Raw genomic sequence first — 18,952 nt, 5'->3', positions numbered from 1 at the left:
TTTTTGACCACTTTTTGAGATCTGATTTTAATAATAAGCCTATTATAACTTGAATTAGGACAAGCGAATTAGGACAAGCAAGGCACACATTAAGAGAATGAACTCTTTATCCTTATAGTACGTGACTGTTGAGTTGGGTGGGCGGGTTAACACCCCTCGTCGCTGTTGTCTTTAGCCAGAGCAGCACGTCGCCGGTGAGAACAAGAAGAAATAATAGAAGTCGTCAGGATGAAGACGGTGAATCTTGGTGCAAAAAAGAGTGCATATGTTTCCCATTTGATTGGAGTATTTAAAACAAACCTAGACTCTAAAAATGGCCCGAAGTGACCAACTAAACTTGCATCACTCACCTCTAAACATGCAGGAATGGCAAGCTGAAATTATGCTACTCCACTAGAGGTGGACGCGTCAAATTTCCTAACAGAAAAAAAAAATGCAATTGAAGGTGAAAATTATGATTAAACAAAATAAGAAAAACAAGTTTATCTAACAATCTTCTCCTAACACCGGCAGTATATTTACCTTATTGTTTGAACTCCGATCTTCGGGCGTAGTTCCTCAAATTTCATCCGCGTCAGAGACTTAGTGAAGATGTCTCCAAGATGTTCCTCCGCTCGGATGAAGTTAATCTTGATAAAGCTCCCAATCTGCACGCTTTTGGATGTAATGGAACCTAATTTCTATATACTTGCTCTAGTCGTGTAAAACTGGATTTTTGATTAGGGAGTTCATAGATTTGTTGTCCACGTACAACATTGGTGGATCACCTTCTCTTCCGATCAGTTCCTCCATCAACCGCGCAAGTCAGATTCCCTATGTGGCCGCCATCGTAGTGGCGATGTACTCTACTTCGGAAGAAGACAGAGCAACTACCTTCTGTTTAGTTGATTGCCAGCAAATCGCGTTGCCTGGGAGGAAGTAAATCATCACACTGGTGCTCTTACGATCATTAACGTCACCAAGCATGTCACTATCTCTGTAGCCAACCAGCTCAAGTTTCTTCCTTCCTCTCCTGCACAGTATCTCACAACCCAGCCACTGGTTTTGGGCACATAGCGTGGGATATGCTTGACTACTACAAGATGCTCCTCCCTTGGTGCTTCCATAAACCTACTAACGTATCCAACAGAATAGGCAAGGTCAGGGCGTGTATTTACTAGATAGCCCAGACTCCCGACGATGCTGCGGTAATTAGTGGCGTCGACCACCGGCGTAGTGCTGACCTTCCTTAGCTAGAGTTGAGCCTCCATTGGCGTTCTTATAGGGTTACTGTCCGCCAGCCCAACTGTGTTCAACAGCTTCTTCGCATACGCACCTTGACAAATGGTGATACCGGCAGTACTCTACTGCACTTCGATGCCGAGGTAGTAGTTGAGCGCGCTGAGATCGCTCATCTTGAAGATCGTTGACATCTCCCTCTTGAATCTTCCAAAAACTTCCATGTCGCCTCCAGTGATTATGAGATCGTTGACGTACACTCCATGATCCGTCGTTGCTCGTCGTGGCCGCACGTGTATATGCCATGCTCAGAAGCACAACGCTTGAACTTGAGCGTCAGCAGGGTACTGTCGAGCTTCGCGTTCCAGGCGCGTGGTGCTTGTCGAAGCCAGTTTTTAAAGTTTTTTAGGATACATACTACTATAAACTAGTCTAAGAACCTCTTCGAATATCTAGTTCATAAAATTATACAAGTTGTAGGCATTAATGAGTCAAAAGACCTCACAATCACCCATAAGAATCATGTTGAGACGTAGAGGAGTTTTTCAACATATTGTTCTTCATGGTTCATATACTTGAGATAACCTTTGTTTCTAGAAGCATACCTTTTCTCCATTGTTGCCTTAATTAGTTCCTAATATTCAATAAATTGACACATGGGCCAATCATTTCTTCGTAACATCACCACTAATGTGTTCAAAAGAAAATGCTAAGGTGTTTCAAGTCCTGACTTCGTAGATCCAATATTTATAACTTGGTCTACCTCAAATCTACTCAATCGTTCTATCTATAATTTTAAGAACTTAAAAGTGAGTTTATGACTCAATATTGAAATCAACATCTGGTGTTGATACGAATGTTAGAAAAACTCAAATCCTTGAATTAAGATTGACCTTGGTATATGGTTTTGGTATTGAGATTCAATCTTAAAACATTGTTTGGTATATGGTTTTGGACTAAAGACCTTGGTCTACGGTTTTGAGTTCTTGGTTAAGGGACATTTCGGTCATTTTATACATATAATTGGTTTAGCTCCTTGACATATTCTAATAACTACCCAATTTTATGCATGTGGTTGTCATGTTATATTAAGCCTTTTATTAAAATTTCATGAGGATGGGAGACCATTTAATGAGTTATTTTAAAGTTGCTAGAATCTCAAGAAAATTGTCCGGTTTAGTTTCTTACCTTTTCGATTCTTGTCTTTTAACTTTTCTGGTTAGATTTTCAAGTGATTTCTACACCTATAGCTTGAAAAAAATTCTAGATGGACTGTTTATATGTTCATCTACATGTGGGTCTTCATACCTTGAGCTTCAGATACCTGGATTCCTCTCAATTTTCTTATACAGAGCCCTTAAAGAGTCTACCAAAAAAAAGGAAAAAAAAAACATGGGAATGAAAGAGGGCCAAATTAATATGAATCATGACTGGTTCATTTTAGTGGTGGCGTGACGATCACCAACCTCAAAATTCGTCATACTTTATGTTGAAAAATATTTACATAGTGGTATTGGGAATATTATCGAAAGTAGAACAAATGGTTGTCTTGGAAATAATTCCTGTACTTTCATCATCATGGATTTCTCACTCCGCTCCATCTCAATTCATGGTCTCATAACTTCAAGTCATATTTTAGACATTTCATGTCACAATCTATTTCCATGCAAATTTGAAAAACTTTGATAATTAGTGTGACACCTTTAAATTACCCTGTCTTTTTCACACCTGTAGCTGTCTTCGAACTTGACTTTAAATCTCACAATTAGTGTCAAGATAGAGAGATTTCTACATTTCAGTACTTCCAAATCTCTAATTTCATTAAAGGCATTCATGAGGACCACAAATTAGTTCAAGTAAAGTGTGTCTGAACTTTCATAGTGTTAGCTTGTAAAATTTCTCTTTGGTAATCTCAAGTCACTCTTTCCATGTTCATACCAATACTATGATTTCATAGTTACGTACTCCATAGTGACGGAACTTTTTTTTCGATACTACCACTCTTGATATGTATAGTAGCCTATAGGATCTAACGGACTACCAAGCTTTTCTGTTCATAACATTACATTATTTTCTATGTTTTGAGACATCTGGTTTAAATATCTAACTCTCCTCAACAATATCATTGATGCATATATTAGAGTTTAGTCGTCTATAACTTTTCATTACACTGTAACTCCACGATAACAATACAAATCTTGCTAATCTTAACATGTTCTGAATCATCAATATATTATGTAGTACTCACGAACCAAGCATAGCATAACATATAAACATCACTTATTCTTTTTTATAAGGCATACTTGATGGTGAAGAAGTCGTTCGCTGTAAGGCTATGAAAACATTTTGAGTCTACATCTTAGGCTAGTCTATAGAATCTATAAGCTTAGAGTTCTTATATTAACTATAAAGATTTTATTTTTTTTCTAATAAAATAGAGATGCCACTACATGCATATGCCTAATACGTGCGGGAAAGTATCTAAAATCATTTCATAAAGGATGTCATGGACTTAAACGTTCATAATAAATTCATTTAAAACAATACAGTTCTCAACAACATAATGAAAAAATAAATAATATGAATTTAAATAAAATAAAATAGCACGCTGATGTAACCTAAGGGCTACTAAACCAAACATGAATATAACTATCCCAATATATGTACATGGATGTCTTACCTTTACCAAAAAAAAAAAAAAAAAAAAAAAATGGCTTGAGTATTTAAAAATACTCCGTAAATAGCCCCACTATTGGGGTTGAAAAATACATTCATACGCAATCATGATGGAACCTATCATTTCATAAAATATCATGGTCTTGGTCTCTATATTCTAGTTTGGGTAGAATTAGATGTAAAGTGCATATCTTGATCTGACGTACACTCTAGTGGAAAGTAAAGAATTCCAATTTTTCCTGAGAATGGAACTTAAAGTTGTTCCTTGAAATCTAAGTTTACCTAGAGAGTCACACAATCATAATTTAGAATTGTACGGTAGAAATTAAGTCATCTAATTGCATGTCATACTAACCTTAAATGTCTCTAAAAGTGTCAAATACGAAAAGAGTAAAAAAGTTATAGGAAAGAGTCTGAACAAATCAAGCCCAAACCAGATCAGTTGAGAAGTTGTGAGAAGTTGAGTTGGGGCCAATTGACTCCGAACCACCAAGTGGGATGAAACAAAGCAATTGTTGTGATTCATTAAGCCAAGGGACCTCCCTTTTATATTGGAGTCTAACTCCCACTTTCTCAATCTAACCGAGGTTGGACAACTCTTTTTTTCTTTCAATTTTTTATTTTTAAGTCATGTATGATAAGTATGATTGATATGTCATACACACTGTCTCATAAGAAGGTTGTTTCATGAAAAGTACGAAAGTATGATGTTCTAACAAACCAAATCCAGGATTTGGATCATGATTCAAAATTCGATTTCGGCACTTGATGGCTCCAACATTTTTTGTCATCATTCACAACATGGTCATGTTACTTGTTGTTTCTAAGAGTGAATACCATCCCAACAAAGTAACACGAGTCCTTTTAGTTTGTTTTATCTTCACTCACATGCATCTTAGAAAATTTTTCAGAAGGTTACTTAACATAGAATTGCTTAAAGCAAAACATACTTAATTTTGAAGTTGGAGTCTTTTTTAGTCAACCTATCCTCAAGATCGCTTTCATTTGAATATGATTTTGGCTCATTGATGTACCTTCCTTTTACTCAAGTGTCACATATGTATATCATAACCATAGAGCATGGTTTAAAATGCGGGACCTCATGCATGTTGCATGTCATGAGCACGGGATACTTCTGAAGTATGTTTTATACTAAAGCATACACCATGATATGATACGTGCTCCTTTCTTTTTGTTGGTTTTTAGTAGCGTGAGCATATGCTAGCCCGTAGTTAAGTTTATGAGGTATATATAGGAGCCCATCTAGTGAATTCATGCGCACGTGCGTGAACCGTAAGTAAAAAAATATTATGATCCAACTCTACTCGAAAAAAGAAAGTAAAACTCAAAGAATAGTCAAGAAAAAAAAAGGTCTTGAAACATGTTGCATTTGAGTATGGATTTAATTTTATTACACTCACATGTTTGACATTGTATCTTACTTAAAATTTAAATCTCAAAATAAGTAAACTATCCATCCCAATTAAGAATTAAAATTATAGAATCCAAAATATTTGAAAAATTGACACCTTCAAAGTTGATACTTTTTACAAAAGTACACAAATCGTTCAACACGACACGGTACCGTTGATCAAAGAATGAAAATCAAATCGAATCAAATGAAATTAGAAACATGAAATCATTTGAGGCATTTTTTAAAAATGCCCATCTCTCCCTCTCTTTTGAACTTCCTTTTATTCCAATCAATCTTGTAATAACAATGAACTGAAACGTGCGTTGATAATCAAGGGTTGAAAGCACCGCAGTCAGTGCGAATGTTGCCATCGGATCCGGTCTTGACACCGACACGACCCAACTTGGTCATGGCAGTAACGAAGGCAGTGTAGAAGGTTTGTCCACTATGAGCCCAAACCTTGACAGTGGGTCTCGACCTTGTGTCACTGAAGAGCACCTGGTCGGAAGTGAAGAGGCCCATTCCTTGCTGCAGATTCTTGAAGTACATATTGTCGAACCTTGTGGGGGTGTTTGGATCCATGTTTATGGCTATCCTTGGATCCACGTCTCTTGGGCACATCTCTTGAAGCCTGCTTGCATAGGTTGGGTTCAGCGTTGGATCCACTGGATTTGTACGGCTGAAATTGTATATTCTGTTTGCCAATTTGCTGCAGTGGGAGAATCCGACCGTGTGCGCAGCTGCATCATAGTAACTTTCAGTTAGAAATGACTAGTAAACCTAAACAAAAGGTCTTGTACCAATAGAGATGTATTTCTTACTCATAAATTCATGATCATTCTCTAAATTAGTCGATATAGATAATTCTCATGTGATAACGAAACACCCTCTATAAGGGCGTGGAAACCTTCCCCTAGCAAACGCGTTTTAAAGACTTGAGGGGAAGCCTGAGCCCGAAGAGAACAATATCGGCTAGCGGTGGGCTTGGATTGTTACACCTCCCTCGAACAAAGTAATCCATAGAGCCTCCCATGAAGTCTAAAGAGCCATCGAAAAACCTCCCCTTAATTGAGGCTCAACTACTTTTTCTGGAGCCCTCGAACAAAGTACACCCTTTGTTCGACACTAGAATCACTTTTGACTAGATTTTCGAGGGACCCAACTTCTTTGTTCGACATTTGAGGATTCTATTGACATAATTAAGTTAAGGGCATAACTCTGATACTGTGTTAGGAATCACAAACCTTCCACAATGATATGATATTGTTTACTTTGAACATAAGCTCTCGTAGTTTTGCTTTTAATTTTCTCAAAAGGTCTCATACTAATAGAAATGTATTCGTTACTTATAAACGCACGATCATTCCCTTAATTAGCCACTTTCAACTTGAGGGGCGGAACTTGGTTTAGAATTGAAATGGAATAATAATGGTTAGGGAAGGAAATTGATACCGGAGAGAGCAATCATGTCAGTCTGGGAAAGGCCATTGGCAGCAAACATGGCATTGAGCTGATTGAGATTAAAGCTTGGCTTAGGCAATTTGCCTTCCACATCTGAAGCCCTTGAAACAAGCCCATCCTTTCTCCCTAGCTCCACTGCATATGATGGCCCTCGAGCCTGTAATCCAATAGTTAAACCCAATTCATCTTTTATTTATCAATAATATCAGAATCATTAAGAGTACAAACCAATGAAATGACATCTCGAGTAGCCATCACGAGAATATCGGCACACGACACTTTATTTCTACATTCTGGCACAGCGTCAACAGCAGCTTTCGCTTTAATCACAGTATCAAATCCATCTCCTGCTAATGAAAGGTTATCAGGATGATCCTTCTCCACTGTATTACTTCCGTCCGAACCAATCATCACCGACGCATCACATCCCTATATTACCAAATCAAGTTTTTCAGTTGATAGAATTAATTACCAGCTAACTCAGACAATTAGAGAATAAATTCAATTACTTGAACAAAACAGTCGTGAAAGAAGAGGCGGAGGGTGGCAGGAACAGTAACAAACGTTTGTCGGAACTTCTTCGTGACAGTATCTCGGACTATGCTCTCAACGTTAGGACAAACATCAGCGTAAAAATCTTGTCGAAGCTGGGCCATAGACATTGGAACAATGGCGAACAACAATGTCAAAACAATAACCACAAACATAACAAAAGAACCACGTCTTCCCATTTTCGATTTCTTTTGAAAATGGCTCTATGTCTCTCGTGTTTATTCCAATTCCAAGAAGAAAACACACATATATATATATATACACACACTAACACAAAATTAGTCTCTTTAAAAAAAAAATATTTAATGAATGACTGTGATAATCAAGTGGGTTTTTATTTTAAATATTGAATTTTATGGAACTCAAACTCTCTAATTAATTATAATAATTAATCTCCAAATTGAGTGAGCAAAACAAATTTAGTGTTCTTATATTAAATAATTCAAAGGGTTTGACTTTCAATACGACAAAGTCAACCAATGGCTTGATAATATCGTGCAAAATATTAATCCCTTTTAATTAGCAACTAGTTATATTTTAATATAATTAAACTAATTTAGATTTTCCACTAATACTTCTCTCTCCAATTTTTTTTTTTATAAAAAAAGTCATAATATTTCTTAAAGATTATTAGTATAATGACAGTGATTTATGAATAATTAACTAAATAGAAATAATGTTTTTAAATCCAACGTGGCTAGCAATTAACATGATAATGATAATCACTCACCATTCAGATGGTTTTGACCTAATCATTTTGACTTTATTTTATTCTTGGCTTTACTCTATTAATTTTTATTATATACCTATAATAAACGTATTATTTCTTGAATTATATTTAGGACAGTAGTTGGATTGGATTGTCTTTTCACGTGTATTTAATTTTAATATTTATAGTGTTTGGCAACCACTTAGAATGACTTTTTAAAAAATGAATTTGAGGAATAAGTTATTGAAACGGAAATATTTGAATCCAAATTTTAAGAATAGCTTATTTGAGTACTCATTTAAAATTCTTCCTAAATTTTTATGATAAAGAAAATGACCAAAATACCCTCCTACTATTTTCATTTTCTCGTGTAGTCACCTACCACTAATAGTCACTCGCAATTGCTGCTACCTAACCATTATCGATTGTGTCAAAGGAAACTATCATAACATCTGTCGTTATTCGTCGACATTGACCACTAGATTTTGCCACTTTCCACGAAACGACCATTGACACCTCACCATCACCCTCCGCCACCACCCACTGCCAGCGACCACTTTGTCAAGCACCGATGTTGATTATACAATTTTAGATACAAATTTAAAATTATTAGTTCATTGTATTTATTGGGAGCTTCATCATGAAAGACCCAAAAACTCCAACTACATCACGACTTTCTTGATTTGTTCAAGCAGCCTGAATTAGAGATGGTAGCCTTTGTTGTGATTGCCACCATGTTAGATGCTAACGAAACCACTTACTCTAACACCTAATCTCTTTGTGTGTGTCTCTCTCTCAAATTATGAGCGGGATTAGACTCTATCAGAGCCCTTCCTTTCTCATGGTGCAACAAAAATCTGTCGCACAAACATGCATCAATTATGAACATAGGCACTAAGTCACACTAACTAGTTGCTTTATACATTTATTTTCATATCTACTCGTGGCAAAACATTTCCTTGAGTGAAGCTATAGAGAATCTCCATGACTCTATCTAGAGAAAGTCTATACGGCCTATCAACCTAAAGCTTTGGTACTAATCTGTAATGACTTGCTTTTCAATAGACTCGATCTAAGGACCTCTGTATACTCCTCTATATATTGATATACAAGGCTAAAATGACTCGATAATAAAAATCATTTTAATTTAAAGGAGGATGCAGACGAATACAATATTAATACGAAACACACACAAGTTTCATAAAATTATAAATTACAAAAAAATCACAATAGTCAAATAAAAAACCAAAAGACATGAAAGACTATATACAACTTAAATCTAGCGGTCATCAATAGCAGCACGACTTTATAACACTCTCATTATCAACTGTTGCATCACACAGTCAATCTGAACAATAAAAAATAACATGAGTGAGTATAGCAGCACGACTTTATAACACTCTCATTATCAACTGTTGCATCACACAGTCAATCTGAACAATAAAAAATAACATGAGTGAGTATAAAATACTCTGTAAGCAATCTCCTGGTAGGCTTTAATTAATTCATGCTATGATTAGTTACCGTATGGCTAGATCGTTGACTATTTGGGACTCTGAGTTATGTAGCTCTAGATGAGCTTTGGTAAGGTATTGCACCCTTTAGCTCTCAATAACATGAGAATTGACCTATTCTAGATCCATATTGAAATGTTGACCCCTACACCATAACATCGTCTATACACTTTGTGGTTCTTAGGGTGAATTGGTTAGCTATAAACTAAATGATTATTTGTCTATGTTACAGGCACAATTGTCATATATCCGTCGGGTTCAACCTATAACTGATTTAAATTACTTAGTAGGACATTATGAGACAAATAAATGATACTGATCTACTAAAATAGATTCGTTAGTGACTCTTCATAGGCCACATAATGTCATCATAATTTTGGAGGGGCAACCCTCAGGCCTACCCAAGTGTTATGGTTATACTTCTTCAACTGTGTCACATCATGACTTTGACACACTTCATGACAAGTTTTAAGGAGGACTCAAGCCCAATTTCCATTTTTCACCCTAATTTGTGACTTCGTCAGATCTTAGACGAGATTCACCTTTGCCAATCGAACAAAATTTTCCTTTGCTAATCAATGGTAAAAAAAACTTGGTTCAACCTTGAGTTTGGTTCAATTGAATCAATCATATCATCGTCACCTATATCTCACTGAACAAAATTTGAGTGCCTCTTTCTCCGGCAACTTGTTCAACCGCCGGTTCTCATGATTTTGAGCTTGATTTCTTCACCAATATTATTGTAGATCTCTGCTCTATAATCATGTTGGTACAAATTTCATCACTTCTCATCTAATATTCAGTGAGATATGATGGAAGGAAGATTTGGGGTTCAAAAAACACACCTAGATTCTAACAAGACCTCACTGGACGAACCTTCTATTGCCTTCGATATCTTTTGCAAACTCATTCTATTCACTGAGATGAATCTAATGACACCAAAATCATTCCTATTATGCATTGTCTAAGAGAACTTTGACCAATGAAAAATCAACCAAAACAAAATCACATTTTTGTAATATGGCTATGGCTTCTAGCAAACATGCCATTTATAAACTCTAGCCATAGCCATATTACAATGCTCTAGCCATAGCCATATTACAATGCACTATTAGTGAACTATAGCCAAAGCACTATTGATAGGAAGATGCTTGTCCTTAACCATTTGATCTTAGTCGTCTTGCGTTGAAAGAGCCAAGCAAAGACCCCCTCTATGATCCGGACAACTGGTACATTGATGTTCTATAAGTTAATAAGACAGAGCATAGTTCATAACTTTCAATCTAGTTCAAAAAGAAAAAGGTTGATCAAGCTCTCTATGCACAATGAGAGTATATTTCGCATTTGAATCACATTTGAATCACAAAGATGTAAATGCCCACCTTCAAAACGTAAGTTAAAACTACCAGAGTGAAATATACATCCATCTCGAAAACAAGTATTTTTCTCCCCACCTACATCAAAACTTGAATGGTACAATGATACATTGAAAAAATTGAATTTGTAAGATAGTGAGCATAGACAGTAAGAACATCATTCTCAGACCTATTTTTCCAGTACTATGTGCAAGAAAGAACATAGAGACTCAGTTAGCATGTCTGTATCATTGGCAGAGCAAACTGATCAAGCAAAGCAGATATCAATAAAATCACAAAAAGAAGGCATAGAAGGGAAGGTAGGTTGATTATGACATATCAATCATGAACCACGGTCCAGTTCAAGTGTTAACAAGCAATAAATCCTGCAGTTAGCAAGCAAAGGGCTTTCTTATCCCATTTTCTTTATCTTTATTTCTTGAATGATAGAAATGATAAGAGAAAATCCCACATAAAAAGATCGGAGTATGGGGAACCTAGATGAAATGTACAGTCCTAATGCATTGCTGATTAGGTTCTGTCAGCTAGCTTTTCCCTATAGCAGCTTCGCGTTGCTCCCGACGATGTTCTCTCTGCAGCAAGAATATGAGAACATCTGTTACAAAAGTATAGAACAGAGAAAGATCTTTTTGGGAAGTTTTGTTCTGGAAATAGTAAATGTCCATGTTATTAACAGGTTTGGGATGCCAAGCAAAAAAATCAGACTTGCTGTACAAGCAAGTGGGTGGACAAGTGCAATACAAAATACCTAGGCTACTTACTAACATAACTGGTAGGTATAGATATAAGATACAAAACAACATCTCATTGATAAGATAAATTAAAGAGAAAATCCCTAGATCTCAAGGCTGAAGGAGTTAAGGGCAGAAAAAGTTCTCCACTCAGGAATGATGGAAGATACAGGACAGTTGGAACACAAAAAAAATAAAATAAAATAAAATAAAAGATCAAGAACTAAAGAAGTTGTTTTGACAACTGTTTTCAGAACAGTTTATTTATTTCGTGTTTGCACAGCTAATTTGTTCTTGTTTTCTTTTTAACATGTTCTTGATGAGTACTTGTTTTTCGGATAGCAATTAAGTGCAGGCCCAAGGAGATCAGAGAACGTCCCTCATCCAACACTCAACCAAAAAAGCCTAAACGTACAAAATGTACATAATGTTCACCGTGTCACAGTCATTACTTTTTCAACCGTGCGACATCATGATCTTGACACGCTCACGACCAGCCTTAAGAGGAAATGAAGCCCCATATTCATTTTTCTTCGGGCTTTGTGGCTTTGTGGCTTCGTCGGACCTTAGGCGAGGTTTGTCTTCGCCAACCGGACATCACTAGTGCAGAATCCAAGCTTGTTCGGCCACACATGTACCTGCGCGTGTATGTTCAATCGTCTGGGACACAACCGACTTGCCTCTACACTAGGCCAAGTCATTCGGCTCGACCTTGCCTCCACTCGGGCCAAGGTCTCTCAATATAATGTCACATCCAACATCATCTTGGTTCCCAATTAACATGGCCCATATGTCTTGACACCATCCCGGGTGTCGTTGGTCATTGCAACTCGCTCGGTCATGCCATCGAGAATGAGCCAATGTGTTCATATTATCAGGACATCTTAAACATCTATCCATCTGGGTTCAGTCGAGGCATTGGTCTTTCTATGCCCATGCCATGTCGTTTACGGACTCCATACCGGATAGATGGTGCATAATCCAACCTCCGATACTTGGGCTAGGGTGCAATACCGGCACACTCGTGCCACCCAGTACTGTCTTTGAAAGACTCATTTCAAAGGAAGTCATATGAGACACTCGTCTCGCAACGCTTGTCCTCACTATGACACACGTATGTGCCACAAGATAGCTCGCTTAGGCCACAAGGCCTAGGGGTGGTGGAGAGCTGACACCATGTCTCCTCCTAAGGTACAGTTTCCAAATTGGCGGGTGTAGACATGGTTTTGGGGAACGAACATACGGTGACGTGGAGCATCCATCTGGTGTCCAATTTGGTGAGCTTCATATCTCATATGGACAAACTTGACTTCAGAACCGCATGTCTAAACTCCTTCGAAACCCTGACTTTTGAGGTTAAGGCTTGAGGCGCTACCCGATCCTTCAACAAGCCTATCTGTGACACTCTTGTCTATTCATTGCCCCTATCTTGCTTATGCCTTGTTTTCTCTTCAATGCACACGTTACATGGCGTGTTGGATGATGCACTGTCCTCCTCAGTCACATCATGACATTCTTCTATATTGGCCCTCACATGGTCGGATGGACGCCTCTTGAGGGTCACCGCCTTACTTGACTCTATGTGAGGGTCACAACCTACTCTCTTCCTAGTATGGTTGTGAGACTCCGCAACCTAACTTTCCATCCTTTAACCAAGACGATGCCACTCAAATAACTAAAATATTTTGAGCCCCACTAATACAGCGCTTGCTCATTACCAGTAAGTCCCCCTTTCCCATTCTTCTCGCGCGCATATCACCCTAGGAACCGGGGTCAATCAATTCTCACAAATGACAATTTCAAAAAATAGAACTCCTTTCAAATAAAATTTTTGTAAATAATAACTCAATGTGCACAACGATGTCTCTTTAGTATTGTTCAATTTTAACAAGGTAGGAAAATGTTATCTTCTTTGATACTTTGGTCCGCCCTCCAACTCTCTTATTTCTTTTTAAAATATTTTGTTGGTCCAACTACTACTATTAGGAATTAGCATTAGGTTATCGTCTACGAATACACACATGATATATAATTTATTAATTTATTTCTTCAAGTGAGCCTTTCGTTGATGCCCAAAAGAAATGAAGTAACTCAACACCATACAGTGCATCCTTGCTTTCAAACCACTAATTTTGTAACTCCTTTCCAACCCTGCAATCCAAACTTTAATCTTTCCCTCAAGGTAAAAAATGCAAAATGTAAAATCGAATGTTCCAAGTTAGATCCCTAGTGGCCATGATTTTAATCAAGAATTATCATTCTAAAACTCCCTAAGCCACTCTAGATATGGATGTTTCTTCCTATAATTGTAATGCTAGCAACTGTGCGGCCATATGCAGCAGTATAAAGCATTTATTGTTGGTGGCACATCCATCATGTCACAGAACCTTCCATTAAGAGTATAGTCAAGTCATGTCGTACAGGCTTAAATGAGGACTTCGATCAGACAAAGGTCAAAAGGAATCATGACACCTTCTAGTGTATGGTTATGATAACTTATACATCATTGTTGCAACTCCAATGTTAAGGGGGCAAGCAAGGTACAGAAACAATAACATGGGCTATTTCCTAGTTGAACAATGTCGTTTACTGAGTCCATAGAAGAAAAGTAAAATGACATCCTTATTCTTGGGTTATCAATATACTACATTCGCAAGAATTTTTTCTTACAATTTATTTATTTACTTTTTATAAAAGATACAAAGCATATCATTATCAAAATGATGAGAACAAAAAAATGGCAAGAAGATGCATTAGGAGATAGGGATGTCAATTCTCCGTGCACTGGACATGTAGCTTACCAAATCAATTGTAAAACAAATGGGAACAAGCTCTATAAGATAGGGTTTAGTCTAATACATCAACTATCTACTCAATATCCTTGAACAAGTCCCTACTCAATATCCTTGAACAAGTCCACAATCACTACATGCTTGATTTGGTGAATTGAAATTGGCCTTAAATGTAATAGGACTCCCAACTACTCTGTGCGATCGTATATTGAGGTCCTCCTCATTGGTTGTTGGAACGACACGAGTTAGACCTTTGTCAGGTTGTAGGGGGCTAACCAATGAGAAAGCCGAGAGATTTTGTTTAAGGGCTCTCATCATGTCATGCCAATTGTCATGGAAATGTTCCCTTTGCACATTGATAGCAGAGAATAGGTGCTAGGTAAAGAGTCGCGAACTTAGTGAATTAGTAAAACTTGGCTAATGTGGTTGGTGGGTTCTTATTTATTCCTCTTTAATGCTTTTTTTTGGATGAGACCCCATTTACTACTTGTGGGTTGTTGTTGGTAAAGGAGTTAATGCTAGAAATGAAACTTCGGCGTCGGTTTTTATCCTCATCCATCTGTTCCAAGCTTGGCTATTTCATCATAGTGACCCTTTTTGCTTGATATCTTTTTCACCCAAATGAAAGTCTCTCTATTCTTGTTCCATTGAAAACCTTGTGTGTCAAGGGGAGATTGCAAAGTCTAGCATAACAAGCATGGAGCAGAACTAGAAGCTTTGGTGAGACTGAAAATGACTTTGGTACCCTGGGATCATTTTTTATGGAAAATGTTTTCCTTTCAATCTTGAAGGAAGTGGGATGGAGATACCATCTCGTAACATAGCAATGTGACAAGGATTCCATTCAAAGCTGCAAAACATGGCTAATGGGATGAGGAAAGGAAAGTTGGGAGGGGAGAGGTAAGAGGGTGATGAGAGAGAAAGGAGAGACATGTGAGAGGTTAGAAAACAATTAGTGTTTTGTGGATTGCGGAGGGGAGAACTTTCTTCAATATGTTGGAAACCAATCTAGCAATAACTTTGTAAAGACAATATAGTTAATTGATAATCCAAGTAGACTCCCGTAATTGTTACTCTAATACTAATGATAATTCAAGTGGATGGATCATAAAATAGAATACGAAGTCAATCACTCAAGAACATCAGCACTCTGTGAGCATAATTGCTCTTCGAGTTTCCTCAAAATTATTCCCCACTCTATCTTCTCCCAGTACATAGTCCAGACTCTATAGTTCTCACAACTAGAAGCTAACAATCCCTCAGCCAACTGCAACTTTACCTTCTCCAGTGAAACCTTACAAATATCCTGATTCAGACATTCAATCACAACACTAAAGCCAGCCAGAGAAACAATGACAATGTGAATTGACACCAAACACAGAGAACAATACATATTTACCACAAGTATAATAAGCTAGTATCCATGTACATAAAAAGACGGCATGATGAACCCTAACAAAGATGCTATGTAGATATCATGCAAATAACTTGAGTAAGTGATAATTGAAAGTACCCTTCTTTCCCAATATGGATGAAAGCATACAAAATCATAGACTGGTGTGATGGTTGATACCAGCACCACATTGAGACCAGTAAACACAAGGAGCGCAGTCATAGGTCGTGTTCGGTGCGGCATAGTTTTCAATCAATTTTTTTTAAAACTCTAACAAGTTCTGAATCTGAGTCCTAGAAATGAATCCAGTCATTCTGAAAAGAGAAGACAAAACATATCATGAATAATTTTTAAAATGAGTCCAGAAATTCTGAGAAGAGAAGACAAAACACGCCATGAATAATTTTGAACAGAAGAAGAATAACTTAATTCATGTATACGAGCCTGAAAGTTATTCATCTTATAATTGCTGACTAAGATAGTTCTAATCAGTATAATGGAAGATAAAGCCACAACATGGTTTTTCACCCAAAAAGTATAAATTTTAAACACAAAAATCTATTACCTACATTCTATATTAAAAATGAATTACTAAATACCTACAATGTAGGAATAATTACTCATTTGAATGATTCCCCGAGTAGGAATAATTACTCATTTGAATTATTCCCCTGATCTCAGACGTGTTATTTATAGTGATGATATCTCAGATTTGAACATTGCAAATGGCTGGTATAGATTAGAAAGCTTTCAGACATCTACTATCTTGTCAAAGCCAATTCACCTCACAAAAATAATGATGCAATGCAAAAGTGGTTTCTAAGGGGCATTTCATCACTCTTGTTAATGCCAATTCCAAAAGTGACATTCTAAGAGACATTTCATCGAACAATTTAAAACTGAATCCTAAGTACAGTTTAAACTAAACACTAAAGGGAGCTGTGACGGCACTGCATACCGCATCTTCCCAATTATAATCTACAAATATCATCATAGTTAAGGTTGTTTTGTCAGTCAGACCAACTCCTACAAGCTAGGGCTTAAAAAAGAATTAGATAAAGAAGCCTCTACTGTTTATAAGAACTGGAAAAAAGGGTAGCCATTGAACTGTGGTGTGCGCTTTGCAAGAAGGACCCAGAACAACCAGCTATGGAGGTCTAAGTTTTCAAAAGAAATTTGGCTAAACTATTTTGATCCTAATATCTGACCTTTTGTTTTTTAGGAAAAATTGGAATACAATAGATTACTTTACTTCAACTGGTTCTAGATAAATAAAGAAGAAGGGAGATTCTGGAAAATTCATGGTGCGCGGTGCTTTAAAATTTTTTGAAGAATAGAAACAATGCAATGTCTGCAGAGAATAAAGATATATACAGAACACCAAGCCTCAATTCAAGCACATATGCAATAATTTGAATCGCCGACGTAGTAAACGGCAATCGGAGAAGTCCCAATTTGCCGTAAGATTTTTTTTTTCTTTCTTATTCTTTAGTTGCTATTAACTAAGAAAATTAAAACAACTCCTTCGTCCTTTCATTATTTCATTGCACAAGTTCTAATTTGCATTTTTTTTTCAAGTGAGAAGAAAGACAAAGATGGAGATTTGGGAAAATACCGTAACAACGAGAGAGTAGAAAATCACTGCATACCACTAGAGGGAGCTGTGACGGCACTGCTGGATAAAATATGGTTGGAAGTATTGAACCGGAGAAAGGCGGCGGCGGCGACACTGAGCTGCTGAAACGGAGGAGGAGATGGCGTGAAGCAGAAGACGGGTTGAAGAACGTGGGAATGGGAGGAAGATGGGTAGGTTCAGGGATTTTTTTTTTTTTTTCTCTTTATTTTATGTTAAAAAATAGTTTTTTTTTTTTTAATAAAATATTCATAAACTTCGAGAATGAAAATCATTACTTTTTTAAAATATTATTAAATTTTTAATAATATGTCAAATATATATTTAAATTTTTTTAAAAAATTATTAATACCAGTTCAAAAATATTTATTATTATATTTAAAGCATATATCTAAAATTATCATTCAAAACTTTTAAAATTAAATAGTCTAGAAGTATTATTTTTTTAAAATTTATTAATATAGTCCAACCTTCCTGAAATTAATATTTTAATTTTTAAATTTTGAATTTTGAATTTTAGTTAGTAACGTGTTAATATAATTTAGCTCCTAATAATTATTTAATCTTTTTATAGGTAAAAATCAAACCTATAAATATTAGTTTTTATCCATTTTTTAGGTGTAATTCTAAATTTTTTATTTAACCTAATATAGCTATTGTATAAATATCATAAACATTTAAGGTCGATATACTTCATTTAAAACATTATAATAAAATGTGATCTTGGTCTTGCATGTCTCGTCTAAGAACTTTAAATAAACTAATCAAATTGAAATAAGAAGAAAAATAACATACACGTCTACTAAATGGAAATGCAACTAACCTATACTAACTTATAGTCTACTAAATGGAAATGCAACTAACCTATACTAACTTATAGTCTACTAAATTCAAATTAGGAAACTATCCTAAGCATGTGTCATAGTTTCATGGTTGTGATGTCACTGTCAACCGTACAAGGGAGCCTTGCCTTTACCTAAAATATAGAGTAGCACATGGCTTAAGTGTTTTAAGAAATACTCAGTAATTGGCTTTCGCTATCGGGCCTCAACGGGGGTCAATGCAAACACATACAATTTCATGAATGGGACCTATCATCATAGTCTATTCTCGTATGACAGCTATTCTAAATGGGCAACTTGAATGTGTATTTAATTTTCCTACACACAGTCCACACGTGCGAGTATGGACCCACCAATTGGTTCGCGCACCTCCTAGTTCCCTTTCTTATTGGGTGAGCATTTTCTGGAATTGTTGATGTCGGACAACTATTAGGAATAGCGACCATCACGGCAGCATTATGATAAACATAATGATTCCTTCTCTGTCTCGTAGCGTACGCGTCCGTACTATCGTGAAAGGAAGGGGTATCCCCTGATGCATGAACACACAATAATGCATGAGGTCCCAACATTTTTCCATTTTCATTATCAAATAATACAACCCCGCTAGCGTCTTCCTTCGTATCATATCATTTATCATA

At 36.5% G+C, this 18,952-nt stretch overlaps 2 protein-coding genes across 4 annotated transcripts; both read right to left on the bottom strand.

Annotated features, from left to right (window-relative positions):
- Nucleotides 1–5,424: 5,424 nt before the first annotated feature.
- Nucleotides 5,425–7,527, bottom strand: LOC111438117 (peroxidase 51-like). The gene is made up of 4 exons (XM_023076052.1): nucleotides 7,279–7,527; nucleotides 6,998–7,198; nucleotides 6,761–6,926; nucleotides 5,425–6,048 (listed from the first exon to the last, which is right to left on the bottom strand). Exons 1-4 carry the CDS (start codon nucleotides 7,498–7,500, stop codon nucleotides 5,639–5,641), a joined length of 999 nt encoding a protein of 332 aa, XP_022931820.1. The 5' UTR covers nucleotides 7,501–7,527; the 3' UTR covers nucleotides 5,425–5,638.
- Nucleotides 7,528–11,183: 3,656 nt separating this feature from the next.
- LOC111438118 lies at nucleotides 11,184–17,674 on the bottom strand. Of its 3 annotated transcripts, none has more exons than XM_023076054.1 (3): nucleotides 17,452–17,674; nucleotides 15,957–16,150; nucleotides 11,184–11,492 (listed from the first exon to the last, which is right to left on the bottom strand). In XM_023076054.1, exons 2-3 carry the CDS (start codon nucleotides 16,077–16,079, stop codon nucleotides 11,445–11,447), a joined length of 171 nt encoding a protein of 56 aa, XP_022931822.1. In that variant the 5' UTR covers nucleotides 16,080–16,150; nucleotides 17,452–17,674; the 3' UTR covers nucleotides 11,184–11,444. The 3 variants fall into 3 exon arrangements, 2 of the variants coding, with proteins under 2 accessions (XP_022931822.1, XP_022931821.1); XM_023076053.1 differs by having other exon boundaries at nucleotides 17,486–17,674; XR_002709618.1 differs by lacking the exon at nucleotides 15,957–16,150 and having other exon boundaries at nucleotides 11,390–11,492; nucleotides 17,486–17,674.
- Nucleotides 17,675–18,952: the final 1,278 nt, after the last annotated feature.

Source organism: Cucurbita moschata, unplaced genomic scaffold, assembly GCF_002738365.1.
Source record: "Cucurbita moschata cultivar Rifu unplaced genomic scaffold, Cmos_1.0 Cmo_Scf00072, whole genome shotgun sequence".
In the NCBI taxonomy this organism is placed as follows: Eukaryota; Viridiplantae; Streptophyta; class Magnoliopsida; order Cucurbitales; family Cucurbitaceae; genus Cucurbita; species Cucurbita moschata.
The sequence above is the reverse complement of the archived record's forward strand: the minus strand, read 5'-3'. Positions and strand labels throughout refer to the sequence as shown.